Consider the following 19,466-nt stretch of genomic DNA (forward strand, 5'->3'; position numbering starts at 1 on the left):
GAAAACCGTATATTCACTTGAATTCCGGAAATGCACATGCGTGTGTTTGTTCCGCATTATTTTTTACTTGATATAAATGCATTTTTACTGTGATAACCCAAGTGCGCTGGGGGACAGGTGTGCACCGAAAGGTCTCTCTCCCTCTGGACAGCTGGCACGGAGACCTGCGTTGTTCATGAGGACGGCTGGTTTGGAGATTTCTGCTGCTAGGATCTGGGGTCTGTCACTCAGTGTGTGAGAGGCACCTCTGGGTGGAGCCGTGAATTCCTGTGCTCTGAAATGCCACTTGGAAACTCTGGAGAATGAAGGACAATTGACTTAAGGGTGTGTCTGGCTTCTGCTAGTGCTGGAAAAAATTCAGTTTATTGCATCCCTGCACCTCACAAGGTGGATAACCTGGAGGCCATTCAGTGAATACCTGTTGTCCTTCAGGACTGAGCTTTGTGGGGTGGTTGTCTAGGAGCTTTAGCCTGCTCTGAGCCATTAGCGGAAGGTGGGGAACTGGAGCCCTGGGGTCCGCCACTGGTGGTGTCGGAGGGCACACATCCACACAGGAGGAGAGCGGCCATCCGCCTCCCGCTGCCGCAGAGCCTAGCCGAACTCACGGCCCGGGGACGGGCTGTGCCCTGGAGAAGTTGGGGCAGTTCTTTTCTTGGCCCTGCCTGGCTGCCTCCAAAAAGAGCCGTCAGGACTTGAGGGGAGCATCAGGTTAAATGCCCCCGTGAACTTGAGCTTCCTGAAAACACGCCAGTCCTCTGTCCTGTTGTTTCATATCATCTCCTTCCTTGGACGGTGGCTGGTGTCCTGCCCTCGCCTTTTACTCCAGCGTGTTAACCTCATCAAGGTAGCGGAAGGGAGGAGGAGGGAGTCCGCCCTTTGTCATGCTGAAGGGCTGGGGACCCTGAGTGGCGGGGGTGGGGGGCTGTGTGCCACACCTGCAGGAGTGAGATGCCGGTGTGTGTGCTTTCTGGCTTTGCCAAGGGTGGGAGCTCAAGGCCAGAGAGGGGATGGAAGACCCATGACACTGAGCCACATACTGCAGCGAGGCAATTTAACGTTAAAGGACGCACCGTCTTCCCTCCCTGGGTCCTTTCTCCCAATCAACCTTTTTTCTTTTTTTAGAATGACTAAGTAATGATCTGTCAGGGCTGAAAGGTTACTTGCCTTAGATGGAGAACTTAACTCCTGGGGTCCACACCGGCCTCCCCACCGTGGCCTCTGCAGGTCTGCTGTGTGGGCCGCAAACTGCCTTCCCCGCCCGCCAATTGAGGGATCGCCCAGCGCTTCTGGATTATAGAATTATGATTTCCTGCTTTGTTACTTTGGGAATTTTGAATTTCTTCGGGTTTTGTTTTTAAGAAATAACCTAAAATTTCCTACAACACTAAATAAAATGGTACTACCTTTCAAAGATTTGTGTCTGTGCTTTGCTATGAATGAAAATTTCTCCTGTTTTCCTGGAAAACCTCTTGGGTGGGGGTGGAGACCCGCGTTTCTCATCCCGTGAGGGTCTCTCACTTGGAGTCCTGCTGCGGCCGTCTTGCCTGGTGCCAGGGAATCCCAACACCCTTTTTCCTGCAGAGGATGGGACATCTCAGATCCCTTCCTTAGGACACACGCTTCCTCTTGGCCTGAGGGGTCCTGGCAGTTGCCAGGTAAACATCATTGGAATCTTTTGCTGCCAGTGCCACAAGCTGCCACCTTGTCCTTTGCAGCAGGTGCCTTTGACTGAGCATATGAACAAGGGTCCTTCCATGATCTCCCCACCCCCCACCACAGGGTTCCCAAAGAGCGAAGTCTTTGCTTCGAGGGCATGAGTTGAATTCAGCCTGGGTTCAGAACTGGTCCTTAGTTCTGTCAACTCAGTCGATCGTTTCTGAATCGAGGGTGTTAGGGCTGCACAGGAGTCTCCATTGAGCTCATCTCTCCACAGCCCTGAGCCTGGAGGTCCGCCTGCCTCACAAGTGACAGGTGTCCATGGTCCATGCTCCAACGTCCCAGACCTGTTGGAACTGAGGAGATGCTTTCTCACTCCCAGGGATAAAAGCCACGTTGTGGACAGATGGAGGCAGGCGGTGCCTATGAGGCTCCTGGGTTGGGGCTGCGGGTGCTGCCCTGAAGGCCCCCCTGGTTTTGGTGGAGGGGCCTGGTTACCCCCACTGGACATCAGTGGTGGGACCACCTGTAAAGGGATATGAAAACAGCTTCTCTTAATAAAACCCATAGTCCTCCAGGTTTGATTTTAAAAAAAAAAAGCCCTCTAAAAGGAGGGTCTCCAACGAAGTAAAGTTTAATTACACAAATGACCCCACCCTTTCTCTGTGGTTTATTTTTCTTGCTTTCGGAGTTCTCTCAGTTTGGTTCCTCCTGCTGCCACCAAACCCAGCCCGCAGGGTAGACTGTTGTATTTTTCAAACTCCAGCCTAAGGAGAGATGCACCCCCTCTTTTGAGTCCCCTTAACCCAGTTGTTAATAATGGAAAGTTTTTTAAAAACTGCCAAGAAAATAAGGGAAATAATTATAGGACACAGGAACAGCATAGAAAGTAAACTTTCCTCGTTCCGGATTTCTGAGTCACAGTCAAGCCCCAAAGGCCTAGGGGCTTGGTAGGCACCTGCCCACTCAGCCAGGTTCTTCCTAGCTGGTCTGAGGTCCCTCGTGTTCTGCTCTGTAGGAGCAGTAGACACTGTTCCCTCCACCACTCCCCCATCCACTCAGTCTGTAGATTTTTCTAAGTAACATAACTTGTTTGTTCTTGGAAAAGAAAAAGAAAAATCACAATTTCCCCCCTACCAAGAGGACCACTGTTATTTTGACTTGTCCTGGGAATTTTCCGCTCACGTGAATAGGTACATTTTAAATACAGACAGCCCATGCTGCTTTGGACATATCTCCATGCCTTTAGAGAGTCTGCAACTATCTGTGTTCTGCAACCAGAACTGATAGTGATTCCGAGGGAGAACCTACCCTGCTAACAGCCCCCCGCCTCAGAAGAGCTGCGGTGGTTCCAGAGGTGATCTAGGTCTCCTCTGTCCCAGGTTATAATCCCAGCACCTCTGGACCAGAGTGAGGACTTGCTGAGGGAGCACCCTGCTTTTCCCCCACCCATGGAAAACGGCCACTTACGAGGCATCATGACCATTCTTGAACCAAGGCCAAAGGGTTAGCAGCACAGCCTCCCTTAGCCCTGAGCCCAGGCTCTCGACAAAGGGATCCCGTCCCCTGGGTTTCTCTTCGGGTGGCATCTTTCCGGCCCCTCAGCCTTCCCCTCCTGGGAAGTCGCAAGCTATCGTTTCTGACTCAAAACTGGCTTCCTGGAGCCCTGTGGGGCCAGCGTTTCCCAAAGCCAAAATCTCTTGTGAGGGAGGATGTCTTCACTTAGCCTTGACTTATTTGACAGAGAAACCTGTACCCTGAGTCCTAGAAAGTTGCTTTGGTGACACTGACATGGCTGTCACATAGTTGAGAAAAAGCTGCCTCTGTCCTCTTTGCGTGTGGACCGAACCTTGGCTGTGAAAGGAAGGCCCGCTCGCTCATGGAGTTCCTACTGTTCGCCAAGCGCTGAGATGATTCTCATAACTCTCATCAAGGTAGGTACGTCCCCGTTATGCAGGTGAGCAAAGTGAAGCTTAACGAAGCATGAGGACTTTAGTTTGTCTAAGGTGACACCGTGAGTAGTTCAGACAGGACTTGCTGGGGCCCACCCTGCCCTCCCCCCGCCCACGGAAATCGATGTTAGAACCTGTCTGACGTGGAGGTCTAGAACATGGGTCAGCATATGACCTGCCTCCCGTTTTTGTACCTCCTTCAAGCCAAGAATCATTTTTACTTTTTTTTTCTTTTTTTTGAGATAAGGTGTCACTCAGTAACCCTGGCTAGAGTGCCATGGCGTCAGCCTAGCTCACAGCAGCCTCAAACTCCTAGACTCAAGTGATCCTCCTGCCTCAGCCTCCTGAGTAGCTGGAACTACAGGCATGTGCCACCACGCCCGGCTAATTTTTCTATTTTTAGTACAGATGGGGTCTCGCTCTTGCTCAAGCTGGTCTTGAACCCTGACCTCAAGGAATCTTCCCGCCTCGGCCTCCCAGAGTGCTGGATTACAGGCATGAGCCACCACACCTGGCCAATTTTTACATATTTTAAAAATTATTGAAAAAAAATCAAAATAATGGTATTTCATGACATATAAACATTACATGAAATTCAAATTCAGTGTCCGCAGATCAAGCTTTATTGGAACACAGCCATATCCCTTTGTTTATGTAACTGTCTTTGGCTGTTTTCACATTACAACAGCACATTTGAGTAGTTGCAACTGTCCTGATTGTTCGCAAAACCCAAAATATTTGCTATCTGGCCTTTTACAGAAAAGCTGGCCAACCCATAGTCTAGGATTACTTTGGGGGGGGCCAAGGAGATAACGTCCTATGAGTCACTGGGATCGTGGAGGGTTGGTGCAGGAGGGAAAATGGAGACCATATAACTCAATCCCCTCTTAGGACTTTCCCTAAGGCCACATGCACCGCAGTCTCCCAGGGGAGGTGACGCATTCATGCTCTGAGCCTATTCAGAGAACGTGGCCTGTGGCCACCACTTCAGAGTGATCAGATGCCTTTGTTCCTAGGAGTTCAAGAAATGGAGCGAATTGATCCTCGGCCCAGGAGCGGGGAAGTGGAGGGGACAGAATAAACAGTGTGGAGGGGGAAACTGGGCGGGCGGGAGGAACTCGCTGCGTCGGGGCACCCGGGAGAACTGGGGAAGGACGAGTGTCCGCTGAAGGGCCGAGGTGGCGGCAGGAAATCTGGTCAGAAAGGCTCCAAGGCCTGAGGCAGCTGCCAGGCCTCAGGCGACGATGAGAGTGTACTCAGGGCTCAGGGAAGCTGGGTCGGGGCCACAAAGTGTCAGTCAACCGAGCTGGGAGGAGCCCAGGGCTGAGAGCAGCCACCTCTCACGGGTCACTTGCTCTAGATTAGAATGGGCCCCCCAGGAATGTGATCTGTTTGGTGTCTGTGACAGGACAGGTCTTCACGGGAGTGGGACAGCGTTTGCTGCAGGCCAGCCCTCAGTGCAGCAGGTGCTCCTGGGGGCACAGGGACAGGGAACGGTTCCCACACAGACTTACGGTACAGGGAAAGGCAGACAGCTACGGGGAACGCACACACACCCTTCGGCTGCCAGGCCCTGCTCAGCCCCGGGGCCTCCCTCCCATCTAGAAAGAACCCTGGCCTCGACGGCCGCGTCACCCCTGGACACGGTCACCGACCTCTCCAGCCGCCTCCGCTCTGCTCTGAACCAGCCCTCTGCGGGCGCTCGGCTAAGGGGCATCTGTTGAAAACACAGTCACCACCATGAATGACAGCACCCAGAAGGATTTGTAGCAGCAGAGAGGGCACCGGGGATGATGTGTCTGTGCTGACTTCCTGGAGCAAGGCAAATACATTTCCCAAACAATTCCATCTCCTCCTGAGAAAGTGGAGAGCCCCAAACTCACACGTCTTAGTAGAGTGCGCCATCTCCTGGCCGGGTCCCTGTCCTCCTCGCAGCCTGTTTGAGGACGAGACTCTGTGGTACAGGTAAGTGCATCATACCCTTGTGACAGGAAAAGACAAGCACATTCTACCCCTTACAGTTGCTGGATCTCCGGAGGATCACAGAACTGCTTTCCCACTTTACAGTGAGTCACAATTTCAAGGTGTCTGTCATGGGTAGATGGCTCTGCAAACTCCCGCTTTTTTTTTTTTTTTTAATGCAGTTAGGTTCAAGACCTGCACAAAACTGAGGAAGAGAGGAGTCTGACGCAGTTCTGTATGCAGATGCAAGGAACTACTCTGAATAATAATTATTTTGATATTTGGGACATGTTGCTCCTCTCTGGTAAGAATGTCGACGGTACTGTCCTAAACCGATGCGTGTCTCTGAGCGGTGTGTGTGTGCACACACTGGATATCGAGTATACAAACTGGGTCTGGAAAAGAAGAGATTGGCATCGCATAAAAGGTATTTTTGTTTTGTTTTTAATACTTTTCGTCTTTTATTTTTTGCAAGATGGGGGTCTTGCTCTGTCACCCAGGCTGGAGTGTGGTGGCTTAATTATAGCTCACTAAAGCCTTGAACTCCTGGGCTCAAGTGATCCTCCCACTTCAGCCTCCCAAGTAACTGGGACGACAGGCATGCACCACCACTGCACCCAGCTGATTTTTTTTTTTTTTTTGAGACAGGCTCTTGCTCTGTCACCCTGGGTAGAGTGCAGTGGTGTCATCATAGCTCACAGCAACCTCAAACTCCTGGGCTCAAGCAATCCTCCTGCTTCAGCCTCCCAAGTAGCTGGGACTACAGGTGCACTCCACCATGCCCGGCTAATTTTTTGTTTCTGTTTTCAGTTGCCTGGCTCATTTTTTCTACTTTTAGTAGAGACGGGGTCTCACTCTTGCTCAGGCTGGTCTCAAACTCCTGACCTCAAGTGATACTCCTGCCTCAGCCTCCCAGAGTGCTAGGGTTACAGGTGTGAACCACCACACCTGGCCTAATTTTCTAAAATATTTTTTCTAGAGATAGGGTCTTTCTTTGTTGCCCAGGTTGGTCTTGAACTCCCAGGCTCAAATGATCCTCCCACCTCAGCCTCCCTAGTAGCTGGGCCTATAGGTGTGAGCCACCACACCTGGCTGCTTTCCTCTTGAACTGTGAAGATAGCCTTATGAAAGTTTCTGTTTTACAAATATTTTTTCAACTATATTATAGTCATCTTAAGTTCCTCAACCTTTCAGTAAAGTCTATTAACAGTCTCATGTGGAAAATTAAAAAATGTAAGTTTGGGTGCTTTGCATTCATGGATCAACTAACACCTAGCCAACATGGTCGCACCCTGCCAGTCCACCAAGGTCAGAGGTTTAGGAGTGTCTGCTGTCCAGTAGTTAGCGGAGAGGTGTATGTGAGCAGAGGGAAGGGACCAGTAAGCCAGGGAGATGCTCCTGAATGGATAATTATTGCAAGGCACAACACCTCTTTCCAAATTTATACAACAGGAAATGTGTCATTTGTAGCAAAGGAGGCTGATTCTTGGATTATTAGACAAAATGCAAACTTTTTGTCAGAGATGCCCTGTTCTCCACTGTGCTCTAGGGAACTCACAGTCTCCTTAGACGCAGAGAGGTGTAGCCTCTGCGCCTGACTGCTGACTATAACTCTTTCAAAAGTTTATAGCCCTGCTGATCAAGTCCCTCTTTTTGAGGCTCAAGTCCCCCAAGGACTCACTGGGTACGTGGTTATTGTGTCACCTTATCTCTGCACAGTAATAAGCCCCATTTTTCTTCTGAGTGTTTTTTCATCTCTAAGTTGCATAATAATTTATTGGTCTTCTAAAGAAGGCAGCTATAACTTGTGTCTTATTCCTCAAGGGAGTGTCTCTATTTGTTAAGGGGCCGACAAGATTCCCTTGTAATCTATGAATTCATTCTGCACAGGAGCTTTCCAACAGTTTTCTGTTCTCAGAGGAAAGTTCTGATCTCACCCCTAAATCCCAATGCCAGGTTGAAATTGAGCCCACAACACCCAAGATCTGCAAATGCCAGAAGCTCTTCTCCATGGTCAGCCTGAGAGACAGAGTCTCCACACACACTTTCAGCACTTGCCATGTGACTCCTTTCTGCTTTCTTGGACTCCTAAGGGACAGGCCTCTGGTTGTTCTTGTCACTTAAATCAGCTTTCATATTTTTCAGACACACTTGATTCTCAAAGTTTCAAGCTTAAAATCTTTATTCTTAATGAGCACGATTAGAATTTACTTATATTTCTTTTTGTTGACTTTTAATTTATATTCAAAGGTGACATACATGTCTTGGTCCATTTTTACTAGTCTAACAGGATCCTTGAGACGGGGTAATTTATAAAGAACAGAAATTTATTTTCTCATAGGTCTAAAGGCAGATTCCATGTCTGGGGAGGGCTGCTCTCTGCCTCCAACATGGAGCCTTGAAGGCTGCCTCCTGAGGGGAGGAACACTGTGTACTCAGATGGCAGAGGGCAGAAGGGCAAAAGGGAACAAACTCCTGCCATAAAGCTCTGTTACAACAGCATAAATCCATTCATGAGGGTGGAGCTCCCATGACTTAAACTCCCTCCAAAAGGCCCCACCTCCTAACACGGTTGCAATGGGGATTAAGTTTCCAGCACATGAATTTGAGGAGACACATGCAGAGCAGATCACAGCACGTTTCTAATTTGTAAGGTTGGTTTCCGTAATAGCATCACTAGAGGCAAAATTTTACTCAAGATTCTTTGATCTATACTATACCAAGCTAGAAACTTTGGCACTAGAATCCTAGAGCATCTTAAAACTCAAGGTTTTAAAAAACATCTGAATCTGCTTGCACCCTCCAGCTTGCCGAAAGCCACCTCACTCCATATTCTTCCACTCCAAACTCCGTTAGACATTGCTTGCCTGACCTCCAAAAGCATTTGAGTTTGCCACCCCAGATTTTAATTCAACTCTCTCATTTTACAGTTAAGGAAAATAAACTGCAAAGAGAGAAAGCAATCTGGTTGGGGAAGCAGCTCTGGAAAATAGAACACAAACTCCTTCGCTCTTACTCTCCCGTTTAGAAACATATTTTCTACTATGGCCAAAAATCAATATTCATTACCAAAGAGAAACGAAGACTCTGTGATTCCCCTAGCGCTTTAAAAGGAGGTCGTTCAGGGAATACAACAATAATTTCTCGTCTTTTACACGTGCCCATGTAGGTGGAAAGTTCACCCAAATGCAACCCCCAGTCTGGCTCACCCCAAATCCACTACAGATAACAGAGAAACGGGAGACGCAGCTCAGACCAGGAGCCTCCTCTCCTAGCTCACGTTTCTACCCGAGCCCGCAGAGAAACAGACCGGAAGTGGCGCGCAACTGCAGGAGGAACCACCTATCCCGCTGTTGTGCTGGCCGGAAGACAACGGTGCATCGCTTAAAAGTGTCCCTTCCTAGTTTCTGCCGCCGCACGGTTGCCGTTGCGGACTCCTGGGTGCATCTCCGAAGGCTTCCGCGCCGCTGGGCAGGTTGTGAGATGCCGGGCGGAGGCCGCTGCCCCGACTGCGGCTCCACTGAGCTCGTGGAAGACTCTCACTACTCGCAGAGCCAGCTGGTGTGCTCCGACTGCGGCTGCGTAGTCACCGAGGGGGTCCTTACCACCACCTTCAGCGACGAGGGCAACCTCCGAGGTACCCGTGGCCGGCGTTTCCCAGGCCCTGGGAACAGCCTGGAGCGGTGGAGGGACTAACATCAGATTCCTCTTATCTCCTCTACTCCCATCACGAGCACATTTAAATATGGGAGAAAACGGCCTAAAGTGAGCGAGTGAGCGCAAGAAGATAGGGACTGCCATTCCATTCATCAGTGTTTTTCCAGCACCTAGTACGGTATCTGGCATATATAGTGGGCATAATAAATGTTGAATAAATGAGAGAAAGAGAGAGAAGATTCTACTCAACTTGCCTGATCTGGTCATGGTGGAAAGATTGCGGGTCAGTTCTTTCTGCTGCTTGGGCTAGAGTGCAGCCTAGCTCACTGCACCCTCAAATTCCTGGGCTTAAGCGATCCTCCTGCCTCAGCCACCCAAGTAGCTGGGACTACAGGTCGCGCCCCCACGCCCAGCTATTTTCGTATTTTTTGTAGAGACGGAGTCTCACTCCTGCTCAGGCTGGTCTGGAACTCCTGGCCTCAAACAATCCTCCTGCCTTGGCCTCCCAAAATGATAGCATTATAGGTGTTAGGATTATAGGTGTGAGTCACCACGCCTGGCCAACATCTCTTTTTTGTTCTTTATTTTCCAAATTCCTGACCAGTGCAGCCCTCAAAATCTGCAGCCAGGAAAATTGCCTGCATTGGATGTACGGGAGGGGTGACTGAAAATCTGGAATACTTGGAGCTGTTTTAGTGCAGTCTTAACCTTCTCAATCTCTGTGTATTTGATACTGCTTGTGGACATAGAAAACCAGATGGGCCTTTAACTGTGTGCATAGATGGGCACCATCTGTGACAGGTAGCAGATGCTCACTGATTTGAATTTTGCTCCCTGGCCTTATGTGGTAGGAGGACAGGGGTCTGATGAATAAAGGCTAAACACACTATTTGTTGTTCATTATCTTACAGAAGTAACATATTCCCGAAGCACAGGGGAAAATGAACAAGTCAGTCGCAGCGAACAACGAGGTGAGAATGGGACTACTACAACAAAGTGGCTTTAAAGAAAATTATCCTGATTGTATAATACATCTGCTTGCTTTTTTTCTTTTCAGCATTACTGGTGTAAGGTACAAAAGAGAATGGTAATTAGAAATAAACAGTGGGGATGGTTCCAAGAGAGGTAGCAATTCAGTATAAGGTTAGTGTTTGCTTAGAGGTGTGTTTGAGGTAGCCTCAACTGGATAAAACTTTGGCTAGGCCCAGAATCAAATCAGCCTCCCCAAAAATGGTGGGCTGAAATATGACTTTTTTCTACAAATGTTTTTGTGTCTGTAGAATGAGCACACCAACTATCATTCCTGTCAATGCAGAAAGGTACACATAATATATGCATCTGAGGCAAGTTTAACAGAACTAAACTAAGTCCTAGTAGAACTTTCTAGGAGCGGCACAGTAGCTCCTCTGACCCCTCTAATTCTTGCTGTGGGTTTTCCTAGGTCTCTGCCGAGTAAGGGACCTTTGTCGAGTTCTGCAGTTGCCACCAACATTTGAGGACACAGCAGTTGCTTACTACCAAAAGGCATACCGGCACTCCGGCATCCGCGCTGCCAGGCTGCAAAAGAAGGAGGTGTTGGTTGGGTGCTGTGTCTTAATCACCTGCCGGCAGCGTAACTGGCCCCTAACCATGGGAACCATCTGCACGCTGCTGTATGCAGATTTGGACGTGTTTTCTGGCACTTACATGCAGCTAGTGAAGCTCTTGGGGCTGGATGTGCCATCTCTGTGCTTGGCAGAACTGGTGAAGACCTACTGTAGCAGGTACCTGCCCAGTGGGAGACACTGGGATGGGAGAGCTCCTTAGATCTGAATCCTTTGACCTTTGAATGAGGTTTTTTTTTTTTTGAGACAGAGTCCCGCTCTGTTGCCCGGGCTAGAGTAGAGTACCGTGGTGTCAGCGTAGCTCACAGCAACCTCAAACTCCTGGGCTCAAGGGATCCTCCTGCCTCAGCCTCCCAAGTAGCTGGGACTACAGGCATGCACCACCATGCCCGGCTGATTTTTCTATATATATTTTTAGCTGTCCGTATAATTTCTTTCTATTTTTAGTAGAGATAGGGTCTCACTCTTGCTCAGGCTGGTCTCAGACTCCTGACCTCGAGCGATCCTCCTGCCTCTGCCTCCCAGAATGCTAGGATTACAGGCGTGAGCCACCGCACCCAGCCTGGATGAGTTTTTTTGACCATAGCCCTTCTAAAAGGATTTGTGAGAAAGATCATTTCTATTTTATGCTTATATTAATAAGGTTAATGTCATTTTTTATTTCTAGAATGCTAGAATTTTCAAATCCCTTTGCCCTCATAGCAACCTAATGAGGTGGGGAAAGTAGCTATTAACCTTGGCACAGGCTGTTGTACCACTCGTGTCATATGCTCTGGGAATGGCAGTCCCCGGAGCTGGGCTGTGGCTGGCCTATGTAGCTGTATGCCACAGCCCCGCCTCGGCAAGCTCATCTGTGAAGGAGCTGAAAGGATATTAGTTAGTGACAGAACTCGGGTTAGAAGCTAAGCCTTTTTTTTTTTTAAAGTGTCTATGTTCTTTTCTTTTTTCTGACAAACGTCGTAGAAAGCAAATAGCCTTGGATTTGAAGATTGGTTACTTCCTAGCTGGGTGACTGTAGGCAAATTTTTCAACTCCAAGTGCACATAACAGGGTGCATTTGTATGTAGATTAAATGAGGACAGTGTAAAGTGCTCAGAATAATGGCTGATAGGGAGATGCTCAGCACATGAGCAATCTTCTGCATTCTCCTGCTCTTCCTCTAACAAGCAGAAGACTCGCCCTCTTTTCTTTCGGTGCCTCTATGAACTTGCTGCCCAGTGAGCCTGAGTGTTCCCAAGGGGACAGAATAGCTGCCCCATCCTGAGTGGACTGCCCTTCCTCACTCTGGAAGAGCAGCCCCCTCGTGGTCATTGAGACTCAACCCTCATTTTGGTTGTTTCAGCTTCAAACTGTTCCAAGCTTCCCCGTCTGTGCCAGCCAAATATGTGGAGGACAAAGAGAAGATGCTGTCGCGAACACTGCAGTTGGTGGAACTGGCCGACGAGACGTGGCTGGTGACCGGGCGGCATCCCTTGCCTGTCATCACTGCTGCCGCTTTCCTGGCTTGGCAGTCCCTGCAGCCTTCCTATCGGCTGTCGTGTTCCCTTGCCCGATTTTGTAAATCGGCGAACGTGGACCTGCCCCACCCCGCTTCCTCCCGCCTGCAGGAGCTGCTGGCGGTGCTGCTGCGGATGGCTAAGCAGCTGGCCTGGCTGCAGGTTCTGAAACTCGACAAACGGTCTGTGGTGAAACACATCGGTGACCTCCTCCAGCACCGCCACACACTGGTCCGTGCGGCCTTTCAGGATGGCACGGCAGAAATGGAGACCCAGAAGGAGCCGCAGGGGCGGGGGCAGGGAGAAGAGGTGGGGAGTAGTTCTTTAGGTTTGCCCCAGGGGAAGCGACCGGCCAGTCCTGCCCTTCTCCTCCCACCCTGCATGTTGAAGCCCCCGAAGCGGACCTGTCCCACACCCACTGTCTCCACTGTCACCGGAGACGAGAACATTTCTGATAGTGAAATTGAGCAGTATTTGCGTACCCCTCAGGAAATTAGGGACTTTCAGAGAGCCCAAGCTGCTGGAGAGGCTGCCACCAGTGTTCCTAACCCTCCCTGATGCACGCCTGTTGGGGGCTCTTCACCTCGTTCTGATAGCACCTTGATAACAGGCTGTCACATCCAAGGAATAGGCGTACACAGTCCTTGGGTACTGTCTTTCTTTGAAGGAACCAAGAGGGGCTCTGCAAATAGTTCGGCCCTAGGTCCTGGAGTAAAGTCAGGAGTGCAGGGATGACTGGGCTGGAGAGAGTCCCAACCCTGGGTGCTTGGGAACAAGTTGCATATGTTTGTTTTCTGTGGGATGGCTTTCCTCTTAGACCACTGGGAAAATGTCGGGCTCTCCTGTTCCTGGTCTGATTTGGACAAGCTGCTGATGCTTCTCGAGGCCCGATGGGCTTTCCTCTGCTTGTGGAGCAGCTGACATTCCCAACGGTGTCAGCCCGCAGAGGAGCAGGAACTGGAGAATTCCTGACCCTGCGTCCATTTGTGGGTGTCGGTGGGTTGTGTGTATGGTGTCATGAGATCCTCCACCTTGTAACAAAAGGACTGTGGGTGGACTAAGGCTGTAGCTCAAAGGGCTTTGCAAAATTTTAATATATTAAAACAAGAGGCATCTGCTAGAAAACATTCTATTGTATAAAACCCGAGCTCTTAAAAACATGTTTTCTTTGGCACTTTCGTTCCCTCCCTCCCCGTTCCCCAGCGTATTGCAAAAAGCTCTCCAGTGCTAAGGCATCGGCAGGGTATGTAAACAGCAGCCAGCGTATGTGGAATAATACAAAGCTTTTTTTTTTTCTCTAATATTGTCTGTGCAGCAAGCATAAATAACAGGACCCATCCCAAGAAGTGTGAGTTTTCTCCCCTCCCCTGTGCCTTCTTTCACCTTGGTGAGCAGGCGGGTTGACATGAAGACTGGGAGGGGACCTGGAGCAGACCTGGGTTTCCTGTTGCTCTTCCCAAGACCCAGGGTTCCCTCCACTTCCATTCAGTCCTGTAGTAAAAGGCTGGTGGTGGTGTTTTAGGTTGGGGAAAATGTGGGTGCTGGTGTTTAATTGTAGTGAGGGCACAGGCCTCTGGTGATCTGCAGGGACCCTGGACACTGCCTCAGGGCTCAGCTCGGCTTCTGTGAGTCAGGAAGCTGGTTTGACATTGTGGAGGTTTCTCCCTACTGTGGAGCTAGAGATCACTGTGTCGGGATGGTTCTTTCATACGGCCTCACGGAGGCAAGGAAGTGCTTTTCCTTAGTCCCTAGTGACGGGAGGCTGAGATCCGGGAGATGGATCTTGTAATGAACAGTAAGTGCTTCTCCGAACACCACCTGCAGCCTTAGGGTGGAGCTGCTCTTCAGAGCGTCCTTTATAGGACTAGGTTTAAGGCATGACTAGATTCTGCCCTAGTTCCAAGTCCCAGCTCCTCCTACTGCCCTCAGACACCTGGCAGAGTCTGCTGCTTAGGTGTAGGGCCTAGACTTTGTCCTGATGTGCCACCTCTGAGCCCTGCTGCGTGGTGTGAGTACCACTCCTCTGGGAATGGTGGCTTTATCCCTAGTTGTGTGCCCCCCCCAAGGACTAGTTGATCTCAAAGCTGCCTTTCACACTGCCCCACCTTCCCCTCTTGCATAGTTGGTCAGAAAAGTAGCACCTGTTGCCTCCCATTGTCCTAGTCACCTGGCTCATCTGCTAGGCTGGCTGTCATGTCAGCCAAACCGGGGAGGAGAGAGGACTTAGGATCTGGGCACCGACTGGGCTGACTTCAGCAGAGGGCACAGGAGAGAGCAGGGTTCCGGAGCTCTCCGCTGTGCTTTCCTGGCACGGCTGACGTCCGCCAGCGAGGCAGCCTGGCCGGGGGTGGGAGGACGTGGGGAGGGCCCACCTGGGCTGTGCTGTGCCCTTTCACTCTGGTCGTGGGTCACCCCACAGAGGACTTCCCCTCTACCTGGGAGGGCACCAATGACTGGGCTGCCAAAACTGGCCCGGGCTGGACGGAAACGTATCTGGCCTGTTCCTGGGATTGTCTGTCGCCGCCCAGAGGGACGCCCTCTAGGCAAGTGGCGAACATGTGCCTATCTCCTTGCCCCAGCCTCCGGGGTAGTGCTGGCCATAGTGCTGGCCAGCCCGGGTGCAGCCATGGGCGCCTCCACCTCACACCTGTTGACGTACCCAGCGACGTCTTGGGGGGCCCCGGAGGGCCTGGGGGTAACGAGCCATGCGGCCGGCCTGTCCTAACGCGTCGCCCGCCCCGCCCTAGACTGTGGTCTCGCTCTTCCAGAGGCCGGTCTTCATGCAGCCGCCGCCGGCCGCCTCCGCGCCCGTCACGTTGGTGTCGTCGTACTTGCCGCCCTTGGGGGCGCCGTTGAGGCTGGCGGAGTTGAGCGGGTACGAGCGGCGCTTGCTCTCCTTCTCCAGCGCGCCGCCCCCGCCCCTGAGGTTGTCGCGGCTGGCGCTGCGGCGCTGGCCCGGCCGGCCCGCCTCGGGGAGCGGCGCGGCGCTGGTGTCGCTGCCCTCGGACGGCGTGAGCACGGGCTCGCCCTCTGGCGGGGCGCCGGCGCCCGGGCTGTGGCGGCCGCTGCCCGCGCGGCTGGCGGTCGGGCTGTCGCGCAGGCTGCCGCTCTCGCTGGACGGCGGCTCGGGCGCCCCGGCCGCCGCGCCCGCGCGCAGGGCCTTCAGCCGGTCCCTGCCGCCGGCCTCCCCCGCGCGGGGCCCCTTGGCCCGGCTCTTGTGCGCCCGCCGCCCCTGGTGCAGGTTGTTGGCGTGGCGGGCGGCCAGGCTCCCCCGCGGGCCCGCGGCCTCCGGCTCCCCGTCCCCGCGGGCCGCCGCCGCCTCGCACGCCTGGCTCTGGGCCAGCTGCAGGTTGGTGAGCTTGCAGGGGCCCGGGGCCGGCGCGGGGCCGCCGCTGCCACTCGGGGAGGACTTGAGGGAGGGGGGCCCCTCCCCGAACACCGGGGAGCCGTCCTCCGGGGCGGCGGGCAGGGCCCGCGCTGGGGCGTGGGAGGCCGCGGGCGAGGCGGGCGGGCGGCAGGCGCGCCAGGCGGCCCGCACGTCCCTACGCCTGGCACAGTGGTGGGCGAAGACGAAGAGGCCCAGGGCGGAGGCCGCCACCCCGTACAGACAGCTGCACACCACCCGGGGCAGCCAGCGCTGGGACACGGCCAGGGCCCCGCAGGCCCACAGGGCCAGGTACAGGAAATGCGTGGTCACCAGCGCCCCCAGCTGGACTCCCGGAGAGTAGAGGCCGTCACTATCCTCCGGGGGCCCGGGCGTCACCACCCCTGCGCTCCCAGCAGCCAGAAGGGAACCTGAGTCACTCAGGAGGGGGCCGCTGCTGCGGAGCCTGGTGGGACCCCTCAGCTCCTCCCCTGGCTCCAGCGAGGCCCTGCTGTTGCCCCCCTTTGGGGCCTGTGCCAGGGGCCCCCGTAAGCGCAGCCCCGCACACAGGAAATAGATCCAGGTGATGAGCAGAATCAAAGCCACCGGGATGTAGAAGGCTCCTAGGCTTGGGCGCCACACCAGCCAGCAGCTGCGGGAGACAGAGGCGCTGGGTGGAGACGGGCACGTCCGAGGTGGGGCCCACAGGCGAGGGTGGACGGGAAGACAGGGGAGGGTGTGGAGGCAAAGACAGGCTTAGTCCACATGCAGGGGCTTGGGTGGGTTGTGGCTGGTGGACCCTGGCAGGTGTCCGGGCCAGTGCAGTAGAAGGCCTCCGGTGCCAGGTGGGTAGGGCTGGGGCAGGAGGGAGCAGTGCTCACTAGGGGCTGTGGTCCCTGTAGTTGTGGATGTTGACAGCAGCCGTGACGCCACATATAATGAGTGGGATCCCTCCAGCGATCAAATAGAACCTGGAGGGAGTGGGGTTTGGGGTCAAAGAGATGGGGAAGGGAAGAACCATGTGCTCAGAGCCCTTAACTCGCTGTCTGTGTCCCATCTTCTTCCCTCTTTAAATTCTGTCACAGTATTTAGCTAGGGATGCAAGGCCTCTACAGGGCAGGCCTTGTACATCTCTCGGGAACTTGGCCAAGCCTGTTCTAAGGGACAGAGGCCAGAATTGCTCTCTCACCCTAAACAATGCCGAAGTCAGGGGTGCCACTCAGGTTCCTGGGATCCCCAGTCAATTCCCTCCAAAAAGTCACCTCCTTCCCTGGCCTTGGCATGCCTGGAAAGCTGGGACGATGCACCCACTCCATGGTCTCGTGTAAGCTGGCTGCATCTAAGGCCTGGGCTCTTCTGTCTTTGAGAGCAATCTCCCAGGGTCCTTGAACCCACCCTGCACCCACTCCAGGGGGTTTCCTGCACCTGCCCGAGTCCCGCCCCCCTTGCAAAGCTAACAGTTGATAGTAGGTACCGGAGCATGGGCCGGGGAGCAGGTGGGGCAGGGTCCCCTTCTTGTGGAGGGGGTGCCCTCCAGGTGAGCTCCTTGTGGAGGACTCGGGCCTTCACACCCATCCAGAGCAGTGTGGACAATGAAGAGTAGTGCAGAGTGATGCCCACCTGCGGGACAAGGCACTGAGGCTGGAGGACCTGGGCTGCCACTGCTGGGCCCTCCCAGAGCCTCAGCCCTGCTGGTGTTGTCCCACTCTCCCCAGGTCCCAGCCCCCAACCCCACGGCTCCTTCACTCTACCCAGCCCACTACCCAGACACATGCCAAGCTTCCGTCCCTGCTGCGTCCACCCCAGGCTTCCCTCCCACCCCAGGGAGTCTCCAGGACCCTGCCATTGCAATCTGGCTGACGCCTCCCCACCTTGAAGCCCCTACTCCCACTCTCCATGCCACACCCCCACCCTGCCCTGTGAGGCTGGAGCAGTGGCGCCGGGGCCTGCCGGCCTGAGCCTCTCCAGTGCTTCTCCCTGTGCCTAGGCTGCCAGCACTACTCTTGGCACAGCCACCCCCAGCCCCTTCTGCTCACCGCCTGGCAGACCATCTGGTAGTTGGTGAGTGTGATGCCCCCAGCAAAGACGGCAGAGGTCATGGCCATGTGGAAGCACAAGTTCAGCAGCATGTGCCAGCCCTTCCGGGACACATGGATGGAGCTGCCCCAGAAACGATCTTTCGTTAATGGGCCACCCACCCCCAGGTCAGGCCCATGGGGTCTCGAGGCCATCGGGAGAGCCAGAGGGGTTACGCAGCTCTCTCTGTGTGTGAATGTGACGGGGGCCCTGGGGCAGGAAGAGCGCTGATCCCCTCAAATGTGTCTTCCCATCCCAAATGGGCAAGAGCCTGAGGCAGTCGCGTGGATGGACCCACCCGAGGAAGAAGCGCTTGCCAGGCTGTAGTGAGACCCACTGGCTGCCGCCCATGCCCTGGTCCCCGCGGGGGCGCCCACCTGTGGTTGAGGATGTAGGTGATGATGGTGGAGAAGAGGCAGAGCAGCAGTAGGGCCGTGCAGGGGTACACGACAGGGTGCAGCCCCGCCTCCGAGCCCCCCACCTCTCTGGGGAAGGCACTCAGCTCCTGGGAAAGGGCAGGGAAAGGAAGTGAGCAGCGTGGACACCTCGCGAGTTGCCACCCTGTCAGCCTTGGCCCTGAGCTTTGTTCTAGGTGCTTCCAGGTGGGCAGGGACAGGAGGACCAGGGCACCCACTCCAAGGAAGTCAGCCTCGGGGAGCACTGCCTGCCTTTCCCTCCTGCCATCCTGCCTTGCTGGGGACATCTCACATCCCCAGCCTGAAAAATCAGAGATGAAGAAGGAGGGAGAAGGTTCTGCCCGTGACCCAGCCGGCCTCTCTGGGAGAACAGGGTGCGAGATGGAAGGCGGGAGGGGCACTGGCCAGTGGCCGGTGAGCATGATGACGGGGAAGAGAGGAGACGGTCCCAGGTTCTTTTTCCCCCCAGTTTAAGAATCTGGTCTCAGAAAGTGCAGCATGTGAAGGCCAGGCTGGGTGGTTCCAGAACCGTCTGTCTGGATGTAGGAGTACAAGCAGGCCCTCCCTGTCTCCCGAAAGATGGAGAGGTGTGGGAGAGAGCGGAGGGCCACCTCCCCACGAGTCCTGCCCCAAGGCTGCTGCGCTTTCTGTACTTCTCTGAGGCCCCAAGGGATCAGAGTGTCCCCCACCTTCCACATGTCCCTCATCCCTGCCCTCCCACCCCCGGCCCCACACCCACCATGAGCACAGCCACATTGCCCAGGTGCTGGCAGTGCAGGGAGCTGACGTTGGGCTGGCTGGAGCGGAGCTGGCAGCCCTCGGAGCTCCAGCCCCCGGGGCCCCCGGGCCCCTCCTGGCTCCACCAAGCGGCCATGGGCTCAGCCCCCTCAGCCCAGTGCCGCAGCGAAACGGCCACTGGCTCTGTCAGGTTTCCCACGCCACAGCCACCTGCGGGGGGAGAGGGACGTCCACGCAGATGCACACGGGGCTGTCAGGGAGGCTGGCTCCATGGGACACAGCAGCAGCAGCAGCCGGAGCATGCATTAAACTCCGTCGACAGGCACCGTGGGGCCTGGGGGTCTAGTTAGAGGCCAAGCGCAGCCTTGGGCTAAGTGGGGACCCTGGACAGGGGTGAGTGAGGAGGGCAAAGAAAAGCACAGGCCCTGGGAGGCGGCCCACTCTGTGTGCCGAATGAGTAGTGACGACTGCTCCAAGGAGCGAGGACTCGGGCTGGGTGCTCAGGGACGAGGTGCAGAGGGAAGGTTGAGGGAGCAAAGCCCAGG

General features: G+C 54.2%; 2 protein-coding genes across 2 annotated transcripts in view; one reads left to right on the forward strand and one right to left on the reverse strand.

The window, feature by feature from the left end:
• The first annotated feature begins 8,928 nt into the window (after positions 1–8,928).
• On the forward strand, positions 8,929–13,487 carry BRF2 (BRF2 RNA polymerase III transcription initiation factor subunit). The gene is made up of 4 exons (XM_045535917.1): positions 8,929–9,207; positions 10,139–10,198; positions 10,669–10,990; positions 12,174–13,487. The coding sequence occupies exons 1-4, from the start codon at positions 9,054–9,056 to the stop codon at positions 12,883–12,885; spliced, it is 1,248 nt and encodes a 415-aa protein (XP_045391873.1). The 5' UTR covers positions 8,929–9,053; the 3' UTR covers positions 12,886–13,487.
• Positions 13,392–19,466, reverse strand: part of ADGRA2 (adhesion G protein-coupled receptor A2) — a 35,418-nt gene continuing 29,343 nt past the window's right edge. Inside the window, exons 14-19 of the mRNA XM_045535916.1 lie at positions 18,923–19,131; positions 18,145–18,272; positions 17,728–17,851; positions 17,166–17,311; positions 16,573–16,662; positions 13,392–16,343 (exon numbers count right to left, since the gene is read on the reverse strand). Of these exons, the coding sequence (XP_045391872.1) occupies positions 15,071–16,343; positions 16,573–16,662; positions 17,166–17,311; positions 17,728–17,851; positions 18,145–18,272; positions 18,923–19,131 (1,970 nt within the window). The 3' untranslated portion in view covers positions 13,392–15,070. The remainder of the gene's footprint in view (positions 16,344–16,572; positions 16,663–17,165; positions 17,312–17,727; positions 17,852–18,144; positions 18,273–18,922; positions 19,132–19,466) is intronic.

This window comes from Lemur catta, chromosome 22 (assembly GCF_020740605.2).
Source record: "Lemur catta isolate mLemCat1 chromosome 22, mLemCat1.pri, whole genome shotgun sequence".
Lineage (NCBI taxonomy): Eukaryota > Metazoa > Chordata > Mammalia > Primates > Lemuridae > Lemur > Lemur catta.

Bases quoted from the DNA above. Each gene is read 5' to 3' on its own strand.
- BRF2 (XM_045535917.1), top strand. From the start codon at position 9,054: ATGCCGGGCGGAGGCCGCTGCCCCGACTGCGGCTCCACTGAGCTCGTG. The intron at 9,208-10,138 runs GTACCCGTGGCC...ATTATCTTACAG, and splicing joins CGACGAGGGCAACCTCCGAG to AAGTAACATATTCCCGAAGC. The intron at 10,991-12,173 runs GTACCTGCCCAG...TGGTTGTTTCAG, and splicing joins GTGAAGACCTACTGTAGCAG to CTTCAAACTGTTCCAAGCTT.